At 43.1% G+C, this 24,556-nt stretch overlaps 1 protein-coding gene and 1 pseudogene across 1 annotated transcript; one reads left to right on the top strand and one right to left on the bottom strand.

The window, feature by feature from the left end:
- Positions 1-492: 492 nt before the first annotated feature.
- LOC121534587 lies at positions 493-2,288 on the top strand (annotated as a pseudogene).
- A 386-nt stretch (positions 2,289-2,674) lies between these two features.
- Positions 2,675-22,266, bottom strand: LOC121535059 (ras-related protein Rab-3A). Its single transcript, XM_041841749.2, has 5 exons — positions 22,182-22,266; positions 14,701-14,925; positions 8,145-8,263; positions 5,245-5,369; positions 2,675-4,967 (listed from the first exon to the last, which is right to left on the bottom strand). The coding sequence occupies exons 2-5, from the start codon at positions 14,923-14,925 to the stop codon at positions 4,777-4,779; spliced, it is 660 nt and encodes a 219-aa protein (XP_041697683.1). The 5' UTR covers positions 22,182-22,266; the 3' UTR covers positions 2,675-4,776.
- Positions 22,267-24,556: the final 2,290 nt, after the last annotated feature.

Here is a 24,556-nt window from a genome sequence, read left to right as displayed (position 1 = left end):
ACAATGTACACACATATTTTCAGTTTGTGAGTGTGTGATATGGGGATTGTTGGAGACGTGTTTATTTCGACATTATAAACAATGGCAACACTGCCATGTTGTACTAAGCCTTGCTGTTGGAAAACCACATCAGTGTCCGACTTTCGCCTGTCACAGATGCACCTCCCCCAACTTCACTCCTCGACTTCCATCTACAGTCGGTTGCTTTCGCCTTACCACTCTAACGAACCCTTTGTCTAAATTCAAATTGAGGGAGCTGAAGAATCCTTATTTGCGCCTTCCTAGTTTCCAATCCTGCCCCACCCTGTCTCTTTTGGCGACCCTGAGCTTTCTATTTTATGACATCAAACCACAATGCACTGCACTGTTTGCAGTTTACCTAAAGTCTCCATGGCAATAATGACTGGTTCAGCCCATTATTTAAATCAGACCGGAAACACACGTCATTTTGGGCCAATCTTAGCGCGCTGAAGTGACATAATGGAATTTTTAGGGTTAGAAAGCAAGCAGAGGGTTGGGTGTATGCATAGCAGTCGTTCCATTGGGAAAAATTGCTAGAAGCGGGCGAGAAGAGCAGGAAAAGCCAAGCCACTACTATTGTTTTAGCCTCAGGCATAAAGGTAGGCTAAAGGGTGACAGTCGATTAACTCGATCAGAGTTTGAAGAGAGGTAAATACAGGAAACTATAACCTGAACTGTGTGTTTTATCGCCTGAGTTTAACTGTTGAATCGTCTTAGTTTATGCGTAAAGCTCAACTGACCCTCATGTGAAGGGTTAGAATGGAAATAACCCTCTACCCTGGTAGTGCGCTGAATACTCGAGGGATCTCAAGCCTCTATTCCTACAACAGCATGATGAAAAAAGACATGAGTCTAAACCTGGACGACCAAAGCTCCAATCTGAAACCGAATCTCCGGGACACAGACGGAATTCTGAACTCTTCGGACTTGGGACTCTTGAAATTGGCCACTCCAGACCTTGAACGATTGATTATCCAATCGAATGGAATGGTTACTACGACCCCAACCTCTCAGTTCCTCTACCCGAAGTCAGCCAGCGACGAACAGGAATTCGCGGAAGGCTTCGTGAAGGCGCTTGAGGATCTTCACAAGCAGAACCAGCTGAGCGAGGGGACGTGCGTACCGCCGGACAGACTGGACCTTATCGGCTCAAACGCAGCCCCGGTCGGCTTGCCGTCAGATCTGCCAGTGTACACGACTTTGAACGGCTATGGAAATAGCCCACTGGGCACCACAGTGAATTATTCCACGGATACCATTCCATTCCCACCGCCTTCTAATCTGATGAGCGCCCATCAACAGGCGGCTGCGGCAGCGCTGTCACGACTCCAGGCGTTGAAGGACGAGCCGCAGACGGTCCCCGACATGCAGTGCTTTGGAGACAGCCCGCCGTTGTCTCCTATTGACATGGACAATCAGGAGCGCATCAAAGCAGAGAGGAAAAAGCTGCGCAACAGGATAGCGGCGTCCAAGTGCCGCAAAAGAAAAGCTGGAGAGAATCTCCCGTCTTGAAGACAAGGTCAAAAATCTGAAGACTCAGAACACTGAACTGGCCTCCACAGCCAGTGTGCTCAGAGAGCAAGTGGCCCAGTTGAAACAAAAGGTTTTGAACCATGTCAGTAATGGATGTCAGCTTATGCCAAAGCAAGTGCAAGTTTACTAGAGGCTTGTGTAGGCCATGGGGTTAGTTATCTGAGGATATGGACTAACTGAAACACAGTAGGCTATTTGCCTTTTCTCTTATAATAGAATACAAATTCATTGCTGAAAAGCCATTAGAACTGGAACACCATGGGTCTCATAAAAATGTTGGCTATAAGCCCGTTTTGTAGCAAACTGACAATTTTTGCTGCCCTCTTCGGGGGAACATGCATATCAGCTCTCCCATGGACAAATTCAATACATAGCATTATCTGCATGTAAACTGGACAATCTCAATGAGTGTAACTAAACACCAGGATGTCATTGAGTGCCTGTCATCCACTGTGTAATATGCCTTACTTGTTTACAAGCACTTATTTACCAATGACAAATGTATATTTTATTTACCAAAACGTCTTATTTAGCATATTGTCTTATCATTTTTTGCAAATATGAATTGTGCATGTCTTGTAAGCTCTTGTACAGTAATTCTGTTCATTATGTTGTGCAGTTCTGTTTATTCTGTCACCATGAATGTTGCCTTCATTGCTGTTGGCCCTATGTGGCCATTTTTAATGGGATTTTACCTCTCAAAGATGTTAATTAAATTCACTGAATTATTTAAATCTGTTCTCAAGTCTTATTGTGGGCTGACTGCCCTTTGTTACAGTTCCTGTCCTATCACACATTGTGCCAGCTATTATTAAGACCTCTCCCAGAGACATTAGTATAGAATAGGTGCATGGGTTTTCCCCCATCTATTATCCTGTTGTATTACAAGCTTTGTTACATTAGTACAATACCTGTCACTAGAATGAACAGGGGGAAAATGTTTCAACTGAACTGAATCTCTAAATGCATTTAATGATGTACTGGGAGCTCTACAGTATTATGCCACCTAGTGGCTTGATGAGGGTGATACAATTATCAGTTTGGACAAAACTGTACATCCAAAGCTAAAATGTGGAGTTGCCTCAGATTTTAATCATGTTAACTAAGTTTTCACAAATACTGCTTTTATATTTTGTTTATTAATTCCTTGGATTTAGCAAACCTGGAGTTACAGTATTACAGCACAATTCAAGACTAAAACCCAACAAAAAAATGCTTATTTACAGGGATAAGACAGGACAGAAGGGAGGAGCGCTAAAAGAGTTGAATTGGACACATACCTAAGCCCGAGGCAAGTTTACAGCTGTAGCAAAACACAAATCAACAAAAAAACTAAAGTTCACCAGTGCATCAAAAGTAATAGGACGTGATAAGTACTGATCATACCTTACACACTTCTCCCTTTTTGAAAACTGCCACACAGTGTAGGCATACATCCCAAATGCTTGTCTAACACTACAGTACTACATGCCTTTTATTCAGTGCAGCTCCAAAAACATGTCTAACAAGTCTTGTCCCAGTGGGTGTTGTTTTTGGCTTGGAAGTCTAATTTGGACGTATTTGGAAAAAACATTAAGCAAAGCTGCCTAAAGACTTTACACAAACAGTATTTGTAACATGCCCTTTAGCAGGTTTGTTGGTGGTTAATATTTGCCATCCAGAAGAACCAGGCTGGCCAATGACAGTATTTCTCTGAGAGGAATACAGTATTCACACTGGTATTATTACACCCACCCTAAAAAGGTTCACAGTTGGTTTAGAAACATGGGAAATGGAAGTAAAAGCGTTTCCCATTGAAACAGCTTGTACATGATCGGGAGAACATAGTGGAATGTAAGTGTTCTCGGCAGGAGTATGTCAACCCAATTCAATCTCAAAGGACAGCCTGGTTTTTAACCAACCTCCCCATACAATACTGATAACCGCCTTTTTTCAACTGTGATAGAGTGCAGCCCACAAACAATCTATGAAGAACCTAATCTAAAAATAAGACATCATACTGTGTGTAAATATAGATGGTTGTGACATAATTGACCAAATTTCTTTAAGTCCATGAGTGCATTTCATTGACTATGTTTTCCTCATATATATGCCAACAAGCAATTATCTCTACACTGAAACAGACCAAAATCACACAAACATGAAGTTGAACATGCTTAAAAAAAAGTATACACCAAAAATACAAAAGTCAAACCATAAGGACTATCGGAAAGCGATTGGAACATGATGTTAACCTTGGTCAGTGTTGTTGTACACATGAATAAGAGGTGATTGTGCTGTAGAACAGCAGTGATGTACACTGACAAGGAATGAGAAGCTACATTTTCAACTGTTCTTCACACATGCCATGACCCTAACAGCAAAACAAACAAACCAGTTTGATTCAGTGGGACGAAGCCAACAGCTCTTAGACGTTCCATGTTAAAACAAAAAAAAGACAACATGCATATCTCACAAAGCACAGATATTTTTACATCTTAAATTATTGTAATCTTATACCATTTGTTTATATATTTTTGAATTTTAAAATGCATATTTATTAGCTTATGAAGTTGAACATTTATGTATACTATTATACTATTCTACTTAAAGACACCTTTCTCCATCAATAAATATTTTCTCTATCTAGGTTTGCTAAAAAAACTAAAGATAAGTTAAAAAAAAACAGGGACAGGGATCAGTACTTACCACATCATCAAGTTCTCTTTTTCTTAAATCCAGCAATGATAAAATATTAGGAAATGACCATGACTGATAACCGACATGCATGGGATTTTGGTTGTATTTTGGTCGGATATGTTCGAAAACACAATCTCATAAAATATTTTGTTATCCAAAATGTGAACTTTGAACATACCTCACTCGCGCCACTGAAATGGATTTGATGGCTAACCAGCCAATCGAGGATATCTAAAAAACAACAATGCTATCAACAGTAAACAGATAATCAGCAATGTGGCCCTTGAAAAAAAATACATGAAATCCCTTCAGGTTCGAGGCCGCAGTAAGGGGAGTCAGAATGTGAACTTTGGACTCTTACAGTAGAACACCTATGGAGGACGGGGGGACTGAAATATGGAATAAATGGCATTTCAGCCAGGCTCTTCCATCTAAACACAAACCCATCACAGACCTCTTCCACCAGCTGAGGAGGCTGTAGGAAGGGGTGTATGAGGGGTCATGTGTGTATGTGTACGGTGCGTGTGTGTGTGTAGTGTGTGTTTAGCAAGCACAGTCCTGGTGGGGGCGTTCGGGCTGCTCGGTGAGCTGGGGCCCCTGTTTGGCCCCTGTGACGGCGGGGTCGGCGTTGTCCAAGCTCTCTGACATCTTCTCACAGATGATGTCCACCAGCCGCTCAAACGTCTGCTTCACGTTGATGTTGTCCTTGGCACTGCACTCAAAGTACTCAAAGCCTGCAGAGGAGAGGAAAGCCAGAGATGTCTGATTAATTAAGAGTCGTTTGAATGTAACACGTGATGTTTATTTGTTGTAATGAGCAACACTTTACATGAATTTGTACTTATGGCGTGAAGTTGCTCAATAACTACTCTGGTAACCAGAACGTAATTACTCAGCTGTACACAGTTATAGCAGAGTAGGCACATAAAACAACAATTCATTTTCTAGGGAAAGGACACTGATAATGTATTATTATATTACTGGGTAATTAAGTACAGTGTTTCAACTCACCAAGTTGCTCAGAGAGCTGCCGGCCCCTGTCTGCTGCCACCACCCTCTCGTCCTCCATGTCACACTTGTTGCCCACCAGCAGGACCTGGGCGTTGTCCCAGGAGTAAGTCTTGATCTGGGTGGACCTGCACACACACATTAAATTGCTTTAGTTATATTACGGATCCTATCATAACTAAATAAATTGAGTTCCCTGCATGGACCCTCATCCAAGCAGGCAAAGCAACTGACGCTTGACTGGTATTGCCATTTTTCACCTAGTCGTCAAATTATTCACATTTTGCAGAACATACACTACATGACCCAAAATATGTGGACACCTGCTCGTCGAACATCTCATTCCACAATTATGGGCATTAATATGGAGTTGGTCCCCCCTTTGCTGCTATAAGAGAGCGAGAGTTGCACCCCTCCTCAAAAAACCTACACTCGATTTTCTCCTTTCCCCCTTCTGATAACCAGGTGGCGAATCGCATCTCTGCATGTCTGGCAGACATATCAGTGTGGATGTCGGATCACCACCTCAAGCTGAACCTCGGCAAGACGGAGCTGCTCTTCCTCCCGGGGAAGGACTGCCCGCTCCATGATCTCGCATTCACGGTTGACAACTCCATTGTGTCCTCCTTCCAGAGTGCAAAGAACCTTGGCGTGACCCTGGACAACACCCTGTCGTTCTCCGCTAACATCAAAGCAGTGACCCGATCCTGCAGGTTCATGCTCTACAACATTCGCAGAGTACGACCCTACCTTACACCGAAAGCAGCACAGGTCCTAATTCAGGCACTTGTGATCTCCCGTCTGGATTACTGCAACTCGCTGTTGGCTGGGCTCACTGCCTGTGCCATTAAACCCCTACAATTGATCCAGAACGCTGCAGCCCGTCTGGTGTTCAACCTTCCCAAGTTCTCTCATGTCACCCCGCTCCTCCGCACACTCCACTGGCTTCTAGTTGAAGCTCGCATCTACTGTTCCCGAGTGGCGCAGTGGTCTAAGGCACTGCATCGCAGTGCTAGCTGTGCCACTAGAGATCCTGGTTCGAATCCAGGCTCTGTCGTAGCTGGCCGCGACCGGGAGACCCATGGGGCGGCGCACAATTGGCCCAGCGTCGTCCAGGGTATGGGAGGGAATGGCCGGCAGGGATGTAGCTCAGTTGGTAGAGCATGGCGTTTGCAACGCCAGGGTTGTGTGTTCGATTACCACGGGGGGCCAGTATAAAATAAAAATAAATAAATGTATGCACTCACTAACTGTAAGTCGCTCTGGATAAGAGCGTCTGCCAAATGACTAAAATGTAAATGTACTACAAAACCATGGTGCTTGCCTACGGAGCTGTGAGGGGAACGGCACCTCCTTACCTTCAGGCTCTGATCCTACACCCAAACGAGGGCACTACGTTCATCCACCTCTGGCCTGCTAGCCCCTCTACCTCTACGGAAGCACAGTTCCCGCTCAGCCCAGTCAAAACTATTCGCTGCTCTGGCACCCCAATGGTGGAACAAGCTCCCCCACGACGCCAGGACAGCGGAGTCACTGACCACCTTCCGGAGACACTTGAAACCCTACCTCTAAAGAATACCTGGAATAGTATAAAAGTAATCCTTCTACCTCTCCCCACCCCCATAAAAGTGGTTGTCCCACTGGCTATCATAAGTTGAATGCACCAATTTGTATGTCGCTCTGGATAAGAGCGTCTGCTAAATGACGTAAATGAAAATGTAAAAATAACAGCCTCCATTCTTCTGGGAAGGCTTTCCACTAGATGTTGGAACATTGCTCCGGGGACTCGCTTCCATTCAGCCATAAGAGCATTAGTGAGGTCGGTCACTGAAGTTGGGCGATTAGGTCTGGCTCGCAGTTGGCGTTCCAATTCATCCCAACAGTGTTCGATTGGGTTGAGGTCAAGGCTCTGTGCAGGCCAGTCAAGTTCTTCCACACCGATCTCGACAAACCATTTCTGTATGGACCTCGCTTTGTGCACGGGGGCATTGTCATGCTGAAACAGGAAAGGGCCTTCCCCAAACTGCTGCCACAAAGTTGGAAGCACAGAATAGTCTAGAATGTCATTGTATGCTGTAGCGTTAAGATTTCCCTTCACTGGAACTAAAGTGGCCTAGCCCGAACCATGAAAAACAGCCCCAGACCATTATTCCTCCTCCACCAAACTTTACAGTTGGCACTATGCATTGGGGCAGGTAGCGTTCTCCTGGCATCCATCAAACCCAGATGCGTCCGTCGGACTGCCAGGTGGTGAAGCATGATTCATCACACCAGAGAACGCGTTTCCACTGCGCCAGAGTCCAATGGCGGCGTGCTTTACACCACTCCAGTCGACGCTTGGTATTGCGCATGGTGATCTTAGGCTTGTGTGCGGCTGCTCGGCCATGGAAACCCATTCCATGAAGCTCCTGATGAACAGTTCTTGTGTTGATGTTGCTTCCAGAGGCAGTTTGGAACTCAGTAGTGAGTGTTGCAACCGAGGACAGATGATTTCTACGCGCTACACTCGGCAGTCCCGTTCTGTGAGCTTGTGTGGCCTACCATTTCGTGGCTGAGCCGTAGTTGCTCCTAGACGTTTCCACTTCACAATAACAGCACTTACAGTTGACCGGGGCAGCTCTAGCAGGGCAGAAATTTGACGAACTGACTTGTTGGAAAGGTGGCATCCTATGACGGTGCCACGTTGAAAGTCACTGAGCTCTTCAGTAAGGCCATTCTACTGCCAATGTTTGTCTATGGGGATTACATGGCTGTGTGCTCGATTTCATACACCTGTCAGCAACAAGTGTGGCTGAAATAGCCAAATCCACTCATTTGAAGGGGTGTCCATATACTTTTGTATATAGTGTAAACACCGATACACAGACAAACGTACAGTTGTTGCACACACACACGTCCCGTACCAGTCCTGCACGGCGTTGAAGGAGTCCTCGTTGGTGATGTCATACATGAGGATGAAGCCCATGGCGCCTCTGTAGTAGGCCGTGGTGATGGTCCTGTAGCGCTCCTGCCCGGCAGTGTCCTGGGAGAAACACACATTATATCACACAATAAATCATTATTACCATACACTCACATAATCGGGCACAAAAATAGTCCCGCAGCAGAAAAAGCACTCCAAATCCCAATGTACTACAGCATATAAAAAGAATGCATTAAGTTTAACCCCACATCCATGTTTAAACATTATAGCTGCATATAACAAATGTAGTTGTGGATAACAAAATGACAGATACTAATTTCAGAATATTCTGTGTGATGTCAGACCATGCAGCAGTGCAGTATATCAGTGTAACACTGTTTTAAACCTGCAATATGTAACTTTTTGGGCGACCCGACCAAATTCACATAGAAATGTGAGTTATAGATCTGTCATTCTCATTGAAAGCAAGTCTAAGAAGTGGTAGATCGGTTCGATGTGCTCTATTTCTATGCCTCCCATTCTTATGTTTAGTTTGTGTCTTTTACGTTTGGTTTTGTACACCAGCTTCAAACACAATATTTTTGGTTTAATGAAAATATATTTCAGTGAGATAGATTGCCTTCATTAGGCCATAAATGATTCTGCACTTATGAAGACAGCAATGGCAGCCGCTTTGGAATATTAATCGAGGCGATTTAGGAAACCACACACATTTATCAGCATCTCGGTTTGTTTTCTGTCTTCAGCTATCTTATAAAGGCAGAGACGTGGTCATGCTCACAGGATCATATGAATAGAGTAAACCCACACTGACAGCATATAATCTTGGTTTATTCCATACATGTCAAGCAGCATATAAATCAAGATTATATCTTGGGTGTGGATGCACTCTCCTTATTAAAATCTTGTGATGAGAATAGCTACCACCACCTTAGATCTGAGCGTGTGTGTGTGTGTTGTTCCACAGCGAGGTCTACGCTGCTGAAGGGGGTGGATGCAGACGACCCACCATGACGCACGTGGTGTCACAACCAATCGTCTTCAGAACTAAACATATTCCTCACAGGAGCGACACACATATTCCTCACAGGAGCCACAGAAAAAGCGAGAGACAGACGGAGCGAGAGAGATGGAGAGAGAGAGAGAGAGAGAGACTGGCACTGGAGACACAAACCTCCTGCTAGTGTACCGATACTGCTCCTGTCTGCCCACTTGCCTCTTCAGGCACCACTGTCATAGGCCTCTAATGGAGATGTGTGCATGAAAGCATTGGGGTCTGACTGGCCAAAATCCTTTACAAACTCGCCCCCCAAAAAGCGAAACTTTCATTCGTAAAAGCATCTGCTAAATGGCATATGTTATTATTATTATAGTATAAGTCTAGCCTATTGTCATGGGATATTTCCCATACAGTCATCTCCCCTCAGTCAAAAAACAGATTTTTCTGTGATATATATATACACACAACCAGTCAAAAGTTTGGACACACCTACTCATTCAAGGGTTTTTCTTTATTTTTACATTGTAGAATAATAGTGAACACATCAAAACTATGAAATAACACATATGGAATCATGTAGTAACCAGAAAAGTGTTAAACAAATCAAAATATATGCTATATTTGAGATTCTTCAAATAGCCACCCTTTGCCTTGTTGACAGCTTTGCACACGCTTGGCATTCTCTCAACCAGCTTCACCTGGAATGCTTTTCCAACAGTCTTGAAGGAGTTCCCACATATGCTGAACACTTGTTGGCTGCTTTTCCATCACCTCTGCCGTCCGACTCATCCCAAACCATCTCAATTGGGTTGAGGTCAGGTGATTGTGGAGGCCAGGTCATCTGATGCAGCACTCCATCACTCTCCTTCTTGGTAAAAACGCCCTTACACAGCCTGGCAGTGTGTTGGGTCATTGTCCTGTTGAAAAACAAATGACATCCCACTAAGCCCAAACCAGATGGGATGGCGTATCGCTGCAGAATACTGGGGTAGCCATGCTGGTTAAGTGTGCCTTGAATTCTAAATAAATCACAGACAGTGTCACCAGCAAAGCACCCCCACACCATAACACCACATCCTCCATGCTTTACGGTGGGAAATACACATGTGGAGATCATCTGTTCACCCACACCGCGTCTCACCAAGCAGGTCTTTTCTTATTATTGGTGTCCTTTAGCAGTGGTTTCTTTGCAGCAATTCGACCACGAAGGACTGATTCACACAGTCCCCTCTGAACAGTTGATGTTGAGATGTGTCTGTTACTTGAACTCTGAAGCATTTATTTGGGCTGCAATTTCTGAGGCTGGTAACTCTAATGAACTTATCCTCTGCAGCAGAGGTAACTCTGGGTCTTCCATTCCTGTGGTGGTCCTCATGAGAGAGTTTCATCATAGCGCTTGACGTTTTTTGCGAATGCACTTGAAGAAACTTGAAATGTTCCTTATTGACTAACCTTCATGTCTTAAAGTAATGGTGGACTGTCGTTTCTCTTTGCTTATTTGAGCTGTTCTTGCCATAATATGGACTTGGTCTTTTACCAAATAGGGCTATCTTCTGTATACCCCCCCTACCTTGTCACAACACAACTGATTGGCTCAAACGCATTAAGAAGGAAAGAAATTCCACAAAGAAGGCACACCTGTTAATTGAAATGCATTCCAGGTGACTACCTCATGAAGCTGTTTGAGAGAATGCCAAGAGTGTGCAAAGCTGTCATCAAGGCAAAGGGTGGCTATTTGAAGAATCTCAAATCTAAAATATACACTACCGTTCAAATGTTTGGGGTCACTTAGAAATGTTCTTGTTTTCCATGAAAACATACAGTGGGGGAAAAAAAGTATTTAGTCAGCCACCAATTGTGCAAGTTCTCACACTTAAAAATATGAGAGAGGCCTGTAATTTTCATCATAGGTACACGTCAACTATGACAGACAAATTGAGAAAAAAATATCCAGAAAATCACATTGTAGGATTTTTAATGAATTTATTTGCAAATTATGGTGGAAAATAAGTATTTAGTCACCTACAAACAAGCAAGATTTCTGGCTCTCACAGACCTGTAACTTCTTCTTTAAGAGGCTCCTCTGTCCTCCACTCGTTACCTGTATTAATGCCACCTGTTTGAACTTGTTATCAGTTTAAAAGACACCTGTCCACAACCTCAAACAGTCACACTCCAAACTCCACTATGGCCAAGACCAAAGAGCTGTCAAAGGACACCAGAAACAAAATTGTAGACCTGCACCAGGCTGGGAAGACTGAATCTGCAATAGGTAAGCAGCTTGGTTTGAAGAAATCAACTGTGGGAGCAATTATTAGGAAATGGAAGACATTCAAGACCACTGATAATCTCCCTCGATCTGGGGGCTCCACGCAAGATCTCACCCCGTGGGGTCAAAATGATCACAAGAACGGTGAGCAAAAATCCCAGAACCACACGGGGGGGACCTAGTGAATGACCTGCAGAGAGCTGGGACCAAAGTAACAAAGCCTACCATCAGTAACACACTACGCCGCCAGGGACTCAAATCCTGCAGTGCCAGACGTGTCCCCCTGCTTAAGCCAGTACATGTCCTGGCCCGTCTGAAGTTTGCTAGAGTGCATTTGGATGATCCAGAAGAGGATTGGGAGAATGTCATATGGTCAGATGAAACCAAAATATAACTTTTTGGTAAAAACTCAACTCGTCGTGTTTGGAGGACAAAGAATGCTGAGTTGCATCCAAAGAACACCATACCTACTGTGAAGCATGGGGGTGGAAACATCATGCTTTGGGGCTGTTTTTCTGCAAAGGGACCAGGACGACTGATCCGTGTAAAGGAAAGAATGAATGGGGCCATGTATCGTGAGATTTTGAGTGAAAACCTCCTTCCATCAGCAAGGGCATTGAAGATGAAACGTGGCTGGGTCTTTCAGCATCACAATGATCCCAAACACACCGCCCGGGCAACGAAGGAGTGGCTTCGTAAGAAGCATTTCAAGGTCCTGGAGTGGCCTAGCCAGTCTCCAGATCTCAACCCCATAGAAAATCTTTGGAGGGAGTTGAAAGTCCGTGTTGCCCAGCGACAGCCCCAAAACATCACTGCTCTAGAGGAGATCTGCATGGAGGAATGGGCCAAAATACCAGCAACAGTGTGTGAAAACCTTGTGAAGACTTACAGAAAACATTTGACCTGTGTCATTGCCAACAAAGGGTATATTTGACCAAATACATATTTTCCACCATAATTTGCAAATAAATTCATAAAAAATCCTACAATGTGATTTTCTGGATTTTTTTCCCTCAATTTGTCTGTCATAGTTGACGTGTACCTATGATGAAAATTACAGGCCTCTCATCTTTTTAAGTGGGAGAACTTGCACAATTGGTGGCTGACTAAATACTTTTTTCCCCCACTGTACATGAAATGAGTTTGAATAGGAAATATAGCAAAATTAATAGGACATTGACAAGGTTAGAAATAATGATTTTTAATTGAAATAATAATTGTGTCCTTCAAACATTTCTTTCGTCAAAGAATCCTACATTTGCAGCAATTACAGCCTTGCAGACCTTTGGCATTCTAGGTGTCAATTTGTTGAGGTAATCTGAAGAGATTTCACCCGATGCTTCCTGAAGCACCTCCCACAAGTTGGATTGGCTTGATGGGCACTTCTTACATACCATACGTTCAAGCTGCTCCCACAACAGCTCAATAGGGTTGAGATCCGGTGACTGTGCTGGCCACTCCATTATAGACAGAATACCAGCTGACTGCTTCTTCCCTAAATAGTTATTGCATAGTTTGGAGCTGTGCTTTGGGTCATTGTCCTGTTGTAGGAGGAAATTGGCTCCAATCAAGCGCCATCCACAGGGTATGGCATGGCGTTGCAAAATGGAGTGAAAGCCTTCCTTCTTCAAGATCCCTTTTACCCTGTACAAATCTCCCACATTACCATCACCAAAGCACCCCAGACCATCACATTGCCTCTACCATGTTTGACAGATGGCATCAAGCACACCTCCAGCATCTTTTCATTTGGTCTGCGTCTCACAAATGTTCTTCTTTGTGATCCGAACACCTCAAACTTCGATACGTCTGTCCATAAATGTTTTCTCCAATCTTCCTCTGTCCAGTGTCTGTGTTCTTTTGCCCATCTTAATATTTTATTTTCATTGGCCAGTCTGAGATATGGCTTTTCTTTGCAACTCTGCCTAGAAGGTCAGCATCCCGGAGTCGCCTCTTCACTGTTGACGTTGAGACTGGTGTTTTGCGGGTACTATTTAATGAAGCAGCCAGTTGAGGACCTGTGAGGCGTCTGTTTCTTAAACTAGACACTAATGTATTTGTCCTCTTGCTCAGTTGTGCACCAGGGCCTCCCACTCCTCTATCTATTCTGGTTAGAGACAGTTTGCGCTGTTTTGTGAAGTAGTACACAGCGTTGTACGAGACCTTCAGTTTCTTGAGAATTTCTCGCATGGAATAGCCTTCATTTCTCAGAACAATAATAGACTGACGAGTTTCAGAAGAAAGTTATTTGTTTCTGGCCATTTTGAGCCTGCAATCGAACCCACAATTGCTGATAATCCAGATACTCAACTAGTCTCAAGAAGGCCAGTTTTATTGCTTCTTTAATCAGCATAACAGTTTTCAGCTGTGCTAACATAATTGCAAAAGGGTTTTCTAATGATCAATTAGCCTTTTAAAATGATAAACTTGGATTAGCAAACACATCGTGCCATTGGAACACAGGACTGATGGTTGCTGATAATGGGCCTCTGTACGCCTATGTAGATATTTCATTTTTTTTAAATCAGCCGTTTCCAGCTACAATAGCCATTTACAACATTAACAATGTCTACACTGTATTCTGATCAATTTGAAGGACATTTCTAAGTGACCCCAAACTTTTGAACGGAAGTGTATTTGGATTTGTTTAACACTTTTTTAGTTACTACATGATTCCACATGAGTTATTTCATAGTTTTGATGTCTTCACTATTATTCTACTATGTAGAAAATAGTAAAAATAAAGAAAACCCCTGGAATGAGTAGGTGTGTCCAAACGTTTGACTGGTACTGTATTTTCACACTATGAAGTTCGAATAATAATGTGAAATTGTGAAAAGGTGTTTCAAAAGATTGCCTGAAATTTCAGCCTGTTTTGGTGATATGGAGTTTTGGCCTGCCTGGTGACATCAGCAGGCGGTAAAATTAATTGCTAAACCAATAAGAAAGAGTTCCAAACCGCTCTGCCAATAACAGTTAATTTTCAGTTTTCCTCTCCCCACTCAGATCACTCCTAGACAGTCCAAGCAAAATTATTGTTTGAGAAATTGCTCTTTGCTAAGAAGCAAAATGCAATTTTTTTTGTTGTTTACCATTTTAAATTAAAACAATCACAGTAAGGTACTTAACTGTTACCCAGAAATGATTTGATATTGAGATAAAAACAGTTGCATTGCACCTTTAAATCCAGAACACCCCTAATAACAAACATGACCTCATTTGTGGTCAACAGAGGGGTGACAGAATCAGTTAAGGTCAGTGTCTCACCCAGATCTGCAGCTTTATCCTCTTGTCGTTCCTATAGATGGTCTTCACTTTGAAGTCGATGCCCACCGTGCTGACGAAAGCCGGCGTGAAGGAGTCGTCAGCATAGCGAAACAGGAAGGATGTTTTACCCACACTACTGTTGCCAATGATCAGGATCTTGAACATGTAGTCGAAGTTCTGGTCGGAGGACTCCTTCTGTCCATAGGTGGCTGTTGCTGAGGCCATCTTTAGAGGGAGAAAAGCAGAGTGCAAATCATACCGGGACATTCGGGGGTGTCAATGTTTTTCACAGGACTTTCGGTTTGTGACATTTTTTTATGGCCCTAATAGTAAAGACAAGCATTTTAACAGTAAACATGTATTACCTTTTAATGTGACATGAACACAACTAGCCAAGAGGTTTTCATCCGATTGTCAAACAAATCACTTAAAAAAGTAGACTACCTGCACACATTCGTCCACTACAAAATAATTACAGCTTTCAAACCGCTGTAGGCGCCATGAAGCTTATAGAATGCATCTCTGCACCTTTTGTATAGGAATGTGTGTATTGGAGCTATTTATAATTTATATGTGAAATAAATGGTAACTTCACCTTAAGGCCCGTAAAATCGTTAAAGACTCCAGCCACCCAAGCCATAGACTGTTCTCTCTGCTTCCGAACATGCATCAAGACTGACACCAACAGGCTCTTGAACAGCTTCTATCCCCAAGCCATAAGACTGCGAAATAGCTAACAAAATGGCTACACGGATTATCTGAGTTGTCCCTTGTAATTTATTTTTGCACTGTCTATGCACACTGGACTCTACACACTCACACTGACGCTCCAACACACACACACACACACACTAGGGTTGGGCAGTATCCAGATTGTCACGAATGGGCATTTTATCAGCAGACAGTGCTCTGACTGATGTGTAGCTACTTTTCTCCAGTAAAATGGAAGATTACATTTAAACAAAACGTTAGGAAATGTAGCTGGCTACATTCTTTCTATAATAAACATTAGAAATATGATGGCCGTGCATAGTAAAAAAAAAAAAAAAAAGACCAGGCTTTTTCATTTTAGGCTCATTTAGCCTACTTGTGTGGCTGCTAGCCAAATAGTGTTGCACTTCTGTTGTCATCTGATGAAAATGAAGCTATTTTCTGATGAATGTGTTGCACTAATGTATTTTCTGTGAAGGAAAACTATAGTTGCACATCCCTGATCACTCTATTGAAGCAAAAAAACACAACACTTTACTTGAATTATAAAACGCGACCCCAGTCGATACACAGCTGGACCTGCTCCCACCTTCTCCAGTTGTGCTATTTACAAACAAACACGACTGTCTCAACTGTTCTGTGACCGGTGAAATGAAGAATGCGATCTGCTTTATCTCCTAACGTATTGCACAAGTTGACTGCAGGTATTTATTACTTTAAATAGTAGCTACAAATATTAAAATGTATTGAAAAACTTAAAAGAAATAGTTTCAATGGTATTGACGGTACTGAAAATCCATCCCGTGGCTATTTCCAAATACCTCAGTAAACGGTATCCCGCCCAAGCCAAACGCACACACATTTATACTGACTCCACACACTGCTGCTACTCTGTTTATCATATCCTGATGCCTAGTCACCTTACTCCTATACATATCTACCTCTTTCACTCCAGTATCCCTGCACATTGTAAATATGGTATTGGAACTGACCCTGTATAAAGCTTCTGACCCTGGAACAGACCCTGTATGTAGCTTCTTACTTTCTCCTGTTCTTATTTTATATTTTATTACTCGTGTGGTTTTGTTCTACCTTGTTATTTTTAGTACTACATTGATTACTGCATTGTTGGGTTTAGATCTTGCAAGACAGGCATTTCACTGTACTTGTGCATGTGACATTAAAACGTAAAACTTCAAAAGAGTAACGTTTGGAAAGCTGCTTCTTGTGGAAGCGTTATTGACGGCTCTCTCCTGTGCCAGTGGCTTTTCATAGGGAATCGCCACTACACCTGCCATTTGATGAATGGAAAGAGACATCGGTTACAAAACACCAAAAAGTGTAATAATGACATCCGCTGAGTTAATTGATGCTTCTTGCTGACAAATTGACCTTTTTTGTAAAAAGAAAAGTTGGGAGACCTGAAAAGGGGATGAAATACGGGACGCAAATCCAGCTGTCCAGGGAACTGTGAGGGGCCCAGTTGAAACAATGTTGCAGGTTCACTAGCCGGCTAGACCCAGTCAATACAACGTTGTATGTTTGCTAGCGAATGCTCAAGACAGACAGCGGGAGTAGAGAGATGAATGCGATTGAAAGAACATGATCCAACTGAGCCACCCCTGGCCCCCGTAATTTGCACACTGTTGAAGAGATTGACAAATTGAAAAGTATGAATGCCTTAGTTGCCCATTTAAAATAGAAAAATGTCTTCATTCAAAATGACAACAATCTGAGGATCGTTTTTCAGAGAAATCCATGGAGGAAATGTGCAGTTAAGTAGACTGACCTACCAACATATTATCACTCACGTCACCAATATTCCACCTCCACTTTATGAAAAATAGTTTAATCAAAACTGAAATAAGTCAACATGTTTTGGCATCAAACTAATAACTATGGAGTAATTTTAAAAAAAATACTTAAACTGCAGTGGTCAATAGAATGAGGAGTTTACTGCTGGGAAAGGGACAGAAAAATCTATCAAAACTGCAGTACATTAGATCATACTGATTGATGTTGACTATGTTCAATGAGCCGTAAAGCCTTTTAGTAAATGATTGACTTGAAATACGTCACACAGAGAAAAACCTGCAAATGTATTTAATCAACTAAAGAGAAGGAGGTCTTAAAATAGCCTAAAGCAATATGTTTTTGTGGAACGCTATCAGTGCTTGACTTGGACTGAAATAGGTGCCGGTACTCATTTTAAGTGCTGGTACTGTTTACATTTAGGTGCAGGAACTCCACAATACTTTTGAGCCAATATTCTATAAAACGCCTCGATCACAGAGATAGCGTTATTTCATTTTGGTACACCAGAAGTACATTCATTTCCAATGGTACGCTGCGTTTGCCGTGCAGCATTACGTTGCAGAGGCAGTTGCAGTGCGTTCTGTGTGGTGCATGTTAGATTTATCGAACATATGCGTCCAACTGTATGCGTAGACGGCTTGACAGACATGGGAGCAGAAGATAAATGTTCAACTTTTGTTGCACACATATCCAGATGATGCTGTGTACCATTTTGCGCAATGACGCTGTCAGGGTGATCGAGTCGTAAGAGGTGCAGAAACTCTAGCAGTGGAAGAACTGAGGTGCTGGTACTCAGTTTGTGATCCCACGCATGGTTTCCGCAGTTTTGTGCCTACGCATGATTGAGATCATTTCCACGCAGTGTGAGATTTATCAATATGAATGTTGGCTTGAGAGTGTGTGTAAATTACGCACAGCCATGACCATGTGTACGCACAGTGCCAAGTAGTGGAATAAGGGAACTGCTTGTCATGCTTAGAATGTGGAAAATATATGTTGAAAATGTGTGCAATCATTAAATCATTTTCAATTTCATTGCATTTCCATTGTGAATTCATGCAACATAACTTGACATGCTATATAATTTGACCACATCAGTGCATTTGTTCACGATAATAATCCATATTAAGTACAGTAATTTGTTAAATGAGAGGTACGTGTGAAAGTGAAACCATTATTGAAATAAAAGACTGAGACAATGGGAAATGGAATGAGAGATGGCTGATTTTGCTCTGTTGGAAGATTTGGCACACACTGCATTTCGCAGAGCGCGTTTTTAGAGGCAGGTGTGATTTATTTCTGCAGAAAGTAACAATTGGCCAAAACCAATCTTATATGATTTTTGCGAATATTTAAGACCTACTTTATGCCGGTGCACATCCAAGTGCTATCCACCCATGGGTTTTTGGCAACGGGCACTTTTCAGCGGGAGCTTGCCGATCGGCATCTCACAGCCCTCGATGAGCCAATGTTTTGGATGAAATCATCAGCAAAACGAACAGTAACACATACAATTTCCATACACCATTGCACAACAGGTTGAGAGGGGTTTCTTTGCCATGATGCCATCAAATGGGTTCCCAAAAAACGAACGGAGCAATGGAAAACAAATCACCATCCCAAAACAATTTCAACTATGTGAACAGAAAAGGCTTCCACTCTTTATGTGCAGGTGATAGGTTATGTGATGCGCAAAAGACGCTGCTGAATGTGGTGGCAAAGTGGCCAGGTGGAACGCACGACTCGTTCATTCTGCAGAACAGCATTGTTTACCTATATGCCTACAGGAGGGAGCTGTTGAGGATAGATAGCTTATTGGTGAGTGTTGCCTACTCATTTGAAGTACACTACCAGTCAAACATTTGGACACGCCTACTCGTACAATTGTTTATTTATTTTTACATTGTAGAATAATAGTGAAAACATCAAAACTATGAAATAACACATATGGAATCATGTAGTAACCAAAGAAGTGTTAAACAAATCTAAATATATTTTATATTTGAGATTCTTCAAAATAGCCACCCTTTGCCTTGATGACAGCTTTGCACATTCTTGGCATTTTCTCAACCAGCTTCATGAGGTAGTCACCTGGAATGCATTTCAATTAACAGGTGTGCCTTCTTAAAAAGTTAATTTGTGGAATTTCTTTCCTTCTTAATGCAATTGTGCCAAGCAGTTGTGTTGTGACAAGGTAGGGGGGGGGTATACAGAAGATAGCCCTATTTGGTAAAAGACGAAGTCCATATTATGGCAAGAACAGCTCAAATAAGCAAAGAGAAACAACAGTCCATCATTACTTTAAGACATGAAGGTCAGTCAATACGGAACATTTCAAGAACTTTTAGTTTTTTCAAGTGCAGTCGCAAAAACCATCAAGCGCTATGATGAAACTGGCTCTCATGAGGACCGCCACAGGAATGGAAGACCCAGAGTTACCTCTGCTGCAGAGGATAAGTTCATTAGAGTTACCAGCCTCAGAAATTGCAGCCCAAATAAATGCTTCACAGAGTTCAAGTCACAGACACATCTCAACATCAACTGTTCAGAGGGGACTGTGTGAATCAGGCCTTCATGGTCGAATTGCTGCAAAGAAACCACTACTAAAGGACACCAATAAGAAGAAGAGACCTGCTTGGGCCAAGAAACATGAGCAATGGACATTAAACTGGTGGAAATGTGTCCTTTGGTCTGGAGTCCAAATTTGAGATTTTTGGTTCCAACCGCCGTATCTTTGTGAGTCGCGGTGTGGGTGAACGGATGATCTCTGCATGTGTAGTTCCCACCGTAAAGCATGGAGGTGGTGGTGTTATGGTGTGGGGGTGCTTTGCTGGTGACACTGTCTGTGATTTATTTAGAATTCAAGGCACACTTAACTAGCATGGTTACCACAGCATTCTGCAGCAATACACCATCCCATCTGGTTTGGGCTTAGTGGGACTATCATTTGTTTTTCAACAGGACAATGACTCAACACACCTCTAGGCTGTGTAAGGGCTATTTTACCAAGAAGGAGAGTGATGGAGTGCTGCATCAGACGACCTGGCCTCCACAATCCCCCGACCTCAACCCAATTGAGATGGTTTGGGATGAGTCGGACGGCAGAGTGAAGGAAAAGCAGCCAACAAGTGCTCAGCATATGTGGGAACTCCTTCAAGACTGTTGGAAAAGCATTCCAGGTGAAGCTGGTTGAGAGAATGCCAAGAGTGTGCAAAGCTGTCATAAAAGGCAAAGGGTGGCTATTTGAAGAATTTCAAATATAAAATACATTTAGATTTGTTTAACACTTTGTTGGTTTCTACATGATTCCATATGTGTTATTTCATAGTTTTGATGTCTTCACTATTATTCTACAATTTAGAAAATAGCAACAAAAAAAAAGAAAAACCCTTGAATGAGTAGGTGTGTCCAAACTTTTGACTGGTACTGTATATTTGCCATGGCTAAAGCAACTTGAATTGTCCTAATGGTCCTCTCTTTGTAGCTTTGTTTTTAGTTTTACTGGGCAAGCCAAGCCACAAATGAGAATGGGAGGAACTCCCCAAATACAGGTGTGCCAAGCTTGTAGCGTCATACACAAGAAGACTCGAGGCTGTAATCGCTGCCAAAGGTGCTTCAACAAAGTACCGAGTAAAGTGTCTGAATATATATATATATATTTATATACATTTCTAAAAACCCATTTTAGCTTTGTCATTATGGGATAGTGTGTAACGTAACAAAGGGGTTTGAATACTTTCCGAATGCACTGTAATTGCGGGCTATTCTTTGGGTGCTGAAATCAGTCGTTTTTGATAAAAACATAGTTTTATGTGACGTCGGAGCTCCAGTCCGCCCACACTAGTCGCCACTCAACCCCATTGTAAACCGTGGAGTTGAGTTTAATCGGCTAGCCTACTTTGAAAGACATCTTTCCACTAAAGCACAGAATCAAAACAGATTTACCCCCCTAACATTTCCATAACCGCATCTTGGGAGGTGGAAGTTTCCTTCCCATCTCTTCCCAAATGTAGGGTATTCCTAAAGAAATGTGTATTGCATTATTCTATTTCCCCCATCTTCAACAACAGATAGGGGAATACAGTAAGGTGAACGTCCCATGTCGTGTCCTAGGGTGCTATAGTCGTTCCCTGCATATTTTTATAGTGCGCTTATAAGGTTTAACCAGAAATAAACGATACTGCGATAATCTTTATATAATTCACAGTGAAGCAATTCAATTACAACATTTTGTTATAGATAAAATGTAAATAGTTACTGCTTACATTGTTTGGACATTTCAGACACTAAAATGGTATATGGCACTCCTGTCTTTGCCTTTGCACCCGACCAAGATCAAGAAGGCAGAAACGCTGCGGCTTAGGCTACCACTGGCTAACCAGCTATGGCTGGGTGTATTGAGAATAGATTTTAGCTCATGTCTAACATTGAATGGACATGCAGTTACATCAGGCGGTTTAACTTGACATTTGCTATAGTCAATGTATGTTGTTAGCTAATTGCATTTGCATGGGTTAGCCGTCTTGGTCACAGGGAGATCAATTAGGCTAAGACCATCCCTTTGGGTCACCACTGTTTCCTCGCTAGCAATTAAATAAATAATAAATAATTAAAAAAACACTTCTACCCAATAATAGCTGCTCCTGGTCATTCAAGAGGCCTGTTGCTTTAATTACATAAAAACTAGGCTATTTTTGTTTTAAAGAGTCGCATTGACAGCATAAACATTAGTTCACCCGAAAATACATGGCTCCCTGCAATTCAGCTTAGCTAGCATACTAGGCTATTATTGATGCTAGCGAAGCATCCTTGTCTATATGTCAAATGAAGGTTACTCTTCCTTATTTTGCGACTACATATGTCCTCTCCATTCATCTGCCAACATAGTCAAACACTTTCTGGTGCTATTGTTATTTGTTTAAATGCCTCGCAAGACAATACAGCTTGCGGCTTACCGTGAAACGTCTGTTTTATCTGCAGCTCCGTTGCAGTATTACCCAGTGTTGCACCTGCAGAAACTAGGGCGTCACTTGATTGACTGTCACCGAGGGTGCGGGCTCATAGGGCACTGTTCAACCAATCCAGTAAATGTGGAGGAGGAGTTAAACTGGAGGTTCTCCCTTTTAACGGTTTCCACTAGTTATCCCGGCCACAAAGTCAAAATCGGCTATATTGTAGAAATTCTAGATCTTTTTTTGTTGTTGCTTTTTGGTCTGAATTTAAGGTTAGGGTTAGGAATAATGTTAGCAGTGTGGTTAAGGTTACGGTTAAGGTTAGGGTTAGGGTTAGGGTTAGGTTTAAAATACAATTTTAAGAAGATAAATAGAAGAAATAGCCGGGGTTTATGACGTTGTGGCTGTGGTAACTAGTGATGACCCCTTGTTAACGTCCAAAAGCAGAAGTCTAGTCACAGGCTCGCTTTCCATTTCCTCTGAAAACCGGAACATCCAGGTTGTTGGGGACATGGCCACTGATGTATAATGCCTTGATCACACCGATAGTGTTATTACGCAGCATCATCTGGATATGTGTGCAACAAAAGTTCAACATTCACCTTCTGCTACCATTTCAGTCAAGCCGTCTACGCATACAGTTTGACGCATATGATCGATAAATCCAACTTATGCACCACACAGAATGCACTGCAACTGCCTCTGCAACGCAATGCTGCAAGGCAAATGCAGCGTTCCATTGGAAATGAATGGACTTCTGGTGTACCAAAATGCACCTACACTGTTGGTGTGATCAAGGAGTAAGTAGAACTGGACTGCATCCAAGATGTCAGCCCGTTTTTTTCAAGGTAATCTACTCACGTTCCCGGATTCATGGAACATCTATAGATATCCATCAGTGGAGGCTCCTCAGAGGAGGAAGGGGAGGACCATCCTCCTCAGTGAATTTCAGAAAAATACAAATAGTGAAACATTAAAAAAGTTATCATTTTTAGATAACACTATACTAAATATATGTCACGAAAATAATTGATTAAAACACACTGTTTTGCAATGATGTTAAAACATTTTTTTGGTACTTTTTACCCCTTTTTTTCTCCCCAACTGGTATTTACAGTCTTGTTCCATCGCTGCAACTCCCGTACGGACTCGGGAGAGGCGAAGGTCGAGAGCCATGCATCCTCCGAAACACGGCCCGCCAAGCCACACTGCTTCTTGACACACTGCTCACTTAACTCGGAAGCCAGCCATACTAATATGTCAGAGGAAACGCTGGCGACCTGAAGTCAGCGTGCATGCGCCCGGCCGCCACAAGGAGTCGCTAGAGCATGAAGGGACAAGGACATCCCAGCCGGCCAAACCCTCCCCTAACCCGGACGAGGCTGGGCCAATTGTGCGCCGTCTCATGGGTCTCCCGGTCGCGGCCGGCTGCACACTGCCCGGGATTGAACCCATTTCTGTAGTGACGCCTCTAGCACTGCGATGCAATGCCTTAGACTGCTGCACCACTCGGGAGGCCGCAATGAAGGTCTACAGTAGCCTCAACAGTACTCTGTAGGGTAGCACCATGGTGTAGCCGGAGGACAGATAGTTTCCATCCTTCCCCTTCCATAGACTTACACAATAATTGACCACTTCCAGAGGACGTCCTCCAACCTATTGCTTACTGACAACCCTTTCCATGCATTTGGCCACAAGGGGCGTGAGGGCCACAGGTCGAAAGTCATTTGGTGATCGACAACTTGCAGGAGTTTGGCACTGTACAGGTGCTCAGAAGGAGTTGAAACAGTTGTGTGAAGACTCCCTTGAGCTGGTCAGCGCAGACCTTCAGTACTTTGCCCGGTAGTCCGTCTGGGCCCGGTGCTTTGTATGACTTAATATGTAACAAGCATGAAGCCACCTGTTTCTCTGTTATCTGGACAGGAGAGGATTTTTCCATAAAAACAGTTAAGGTCTCCATAAAGACAGCGGTCTAAAGCACTGCATCGCAGTGCTTGAGGCGTCACTACAGACCCGGGTTCGATCTCGGGCTGTGTCACAGCCGGGCCGCGACCGGGAGACCCATGAGGCGGCGTACAATTGGCCCAGCCTCGTCCGGGTTAGGGGAGGGTTTGGCCGGCCGGGATGTCCTTGTCCCATCTCACTCTAGTGACTCCTGTGGCGGGCCGGGCGCATGCACGCTGACATGGTTCGCCAGTTTTACGGTGTTTCCTCCGACACATTGGTGCGGCTGGCTTCCGGGTTAAGCGAGCAGTGTGTCAAGAAGCAGTGCGGCTTGGCAGGGTCGTGTTTCGGAGGACGCATGGCTCTCGACCTTCACTTCTCCCAAGTCCGTACAGGAGTTGCAGCGATGGGACAAGACTGTAACTACCAATTGG

This window comes from Coregonus clupeaformis, chromosome 21 (assembly GCF_020615455.1).
Source record: "Coregonus clupeaformis isolate EN_2021a chromosome 21, ASM2061545v1, whole genome shotgun sequence".
Taxonomy (NCBI): domain Eukaryota; kingdom Metazoa; phylum Chordata; class Actinopteri; order Salmoniformes; family Salmonidae; genus Coregonus; species Coregonus clupeaformis.
The sequence above is the reverse complement of the archived record's forward strand: the minus strand, read 5'-3'. Positions and strand labels throughout refer to the sequence as shown.

Bases quoted from the DNA above. Each gene is read 5' to 3' on its own strand.
- LOC121535059 (XM_041841749.2), bottom strand. From the start codon at position 14,925: ATGGCCTCAGCAACAGCCACCTATGGACAGAAGGAGTCCTCCGACCAG. The intron at 8,264-14,700 runs GTGAGACACTGA...TGTTTCTCCCAG, and splicing joins GGATAAAGCTGCAGATCTGG to GACACTGCCGGGCAGGAGCG. The intron at 5,370-8,144 runs GTACGGGACGTG...GTGTGTGTGCAG, and splicing joins TTCAACGCCGTGCAGGACTG to GTCCACCCAGATCAAGACTT.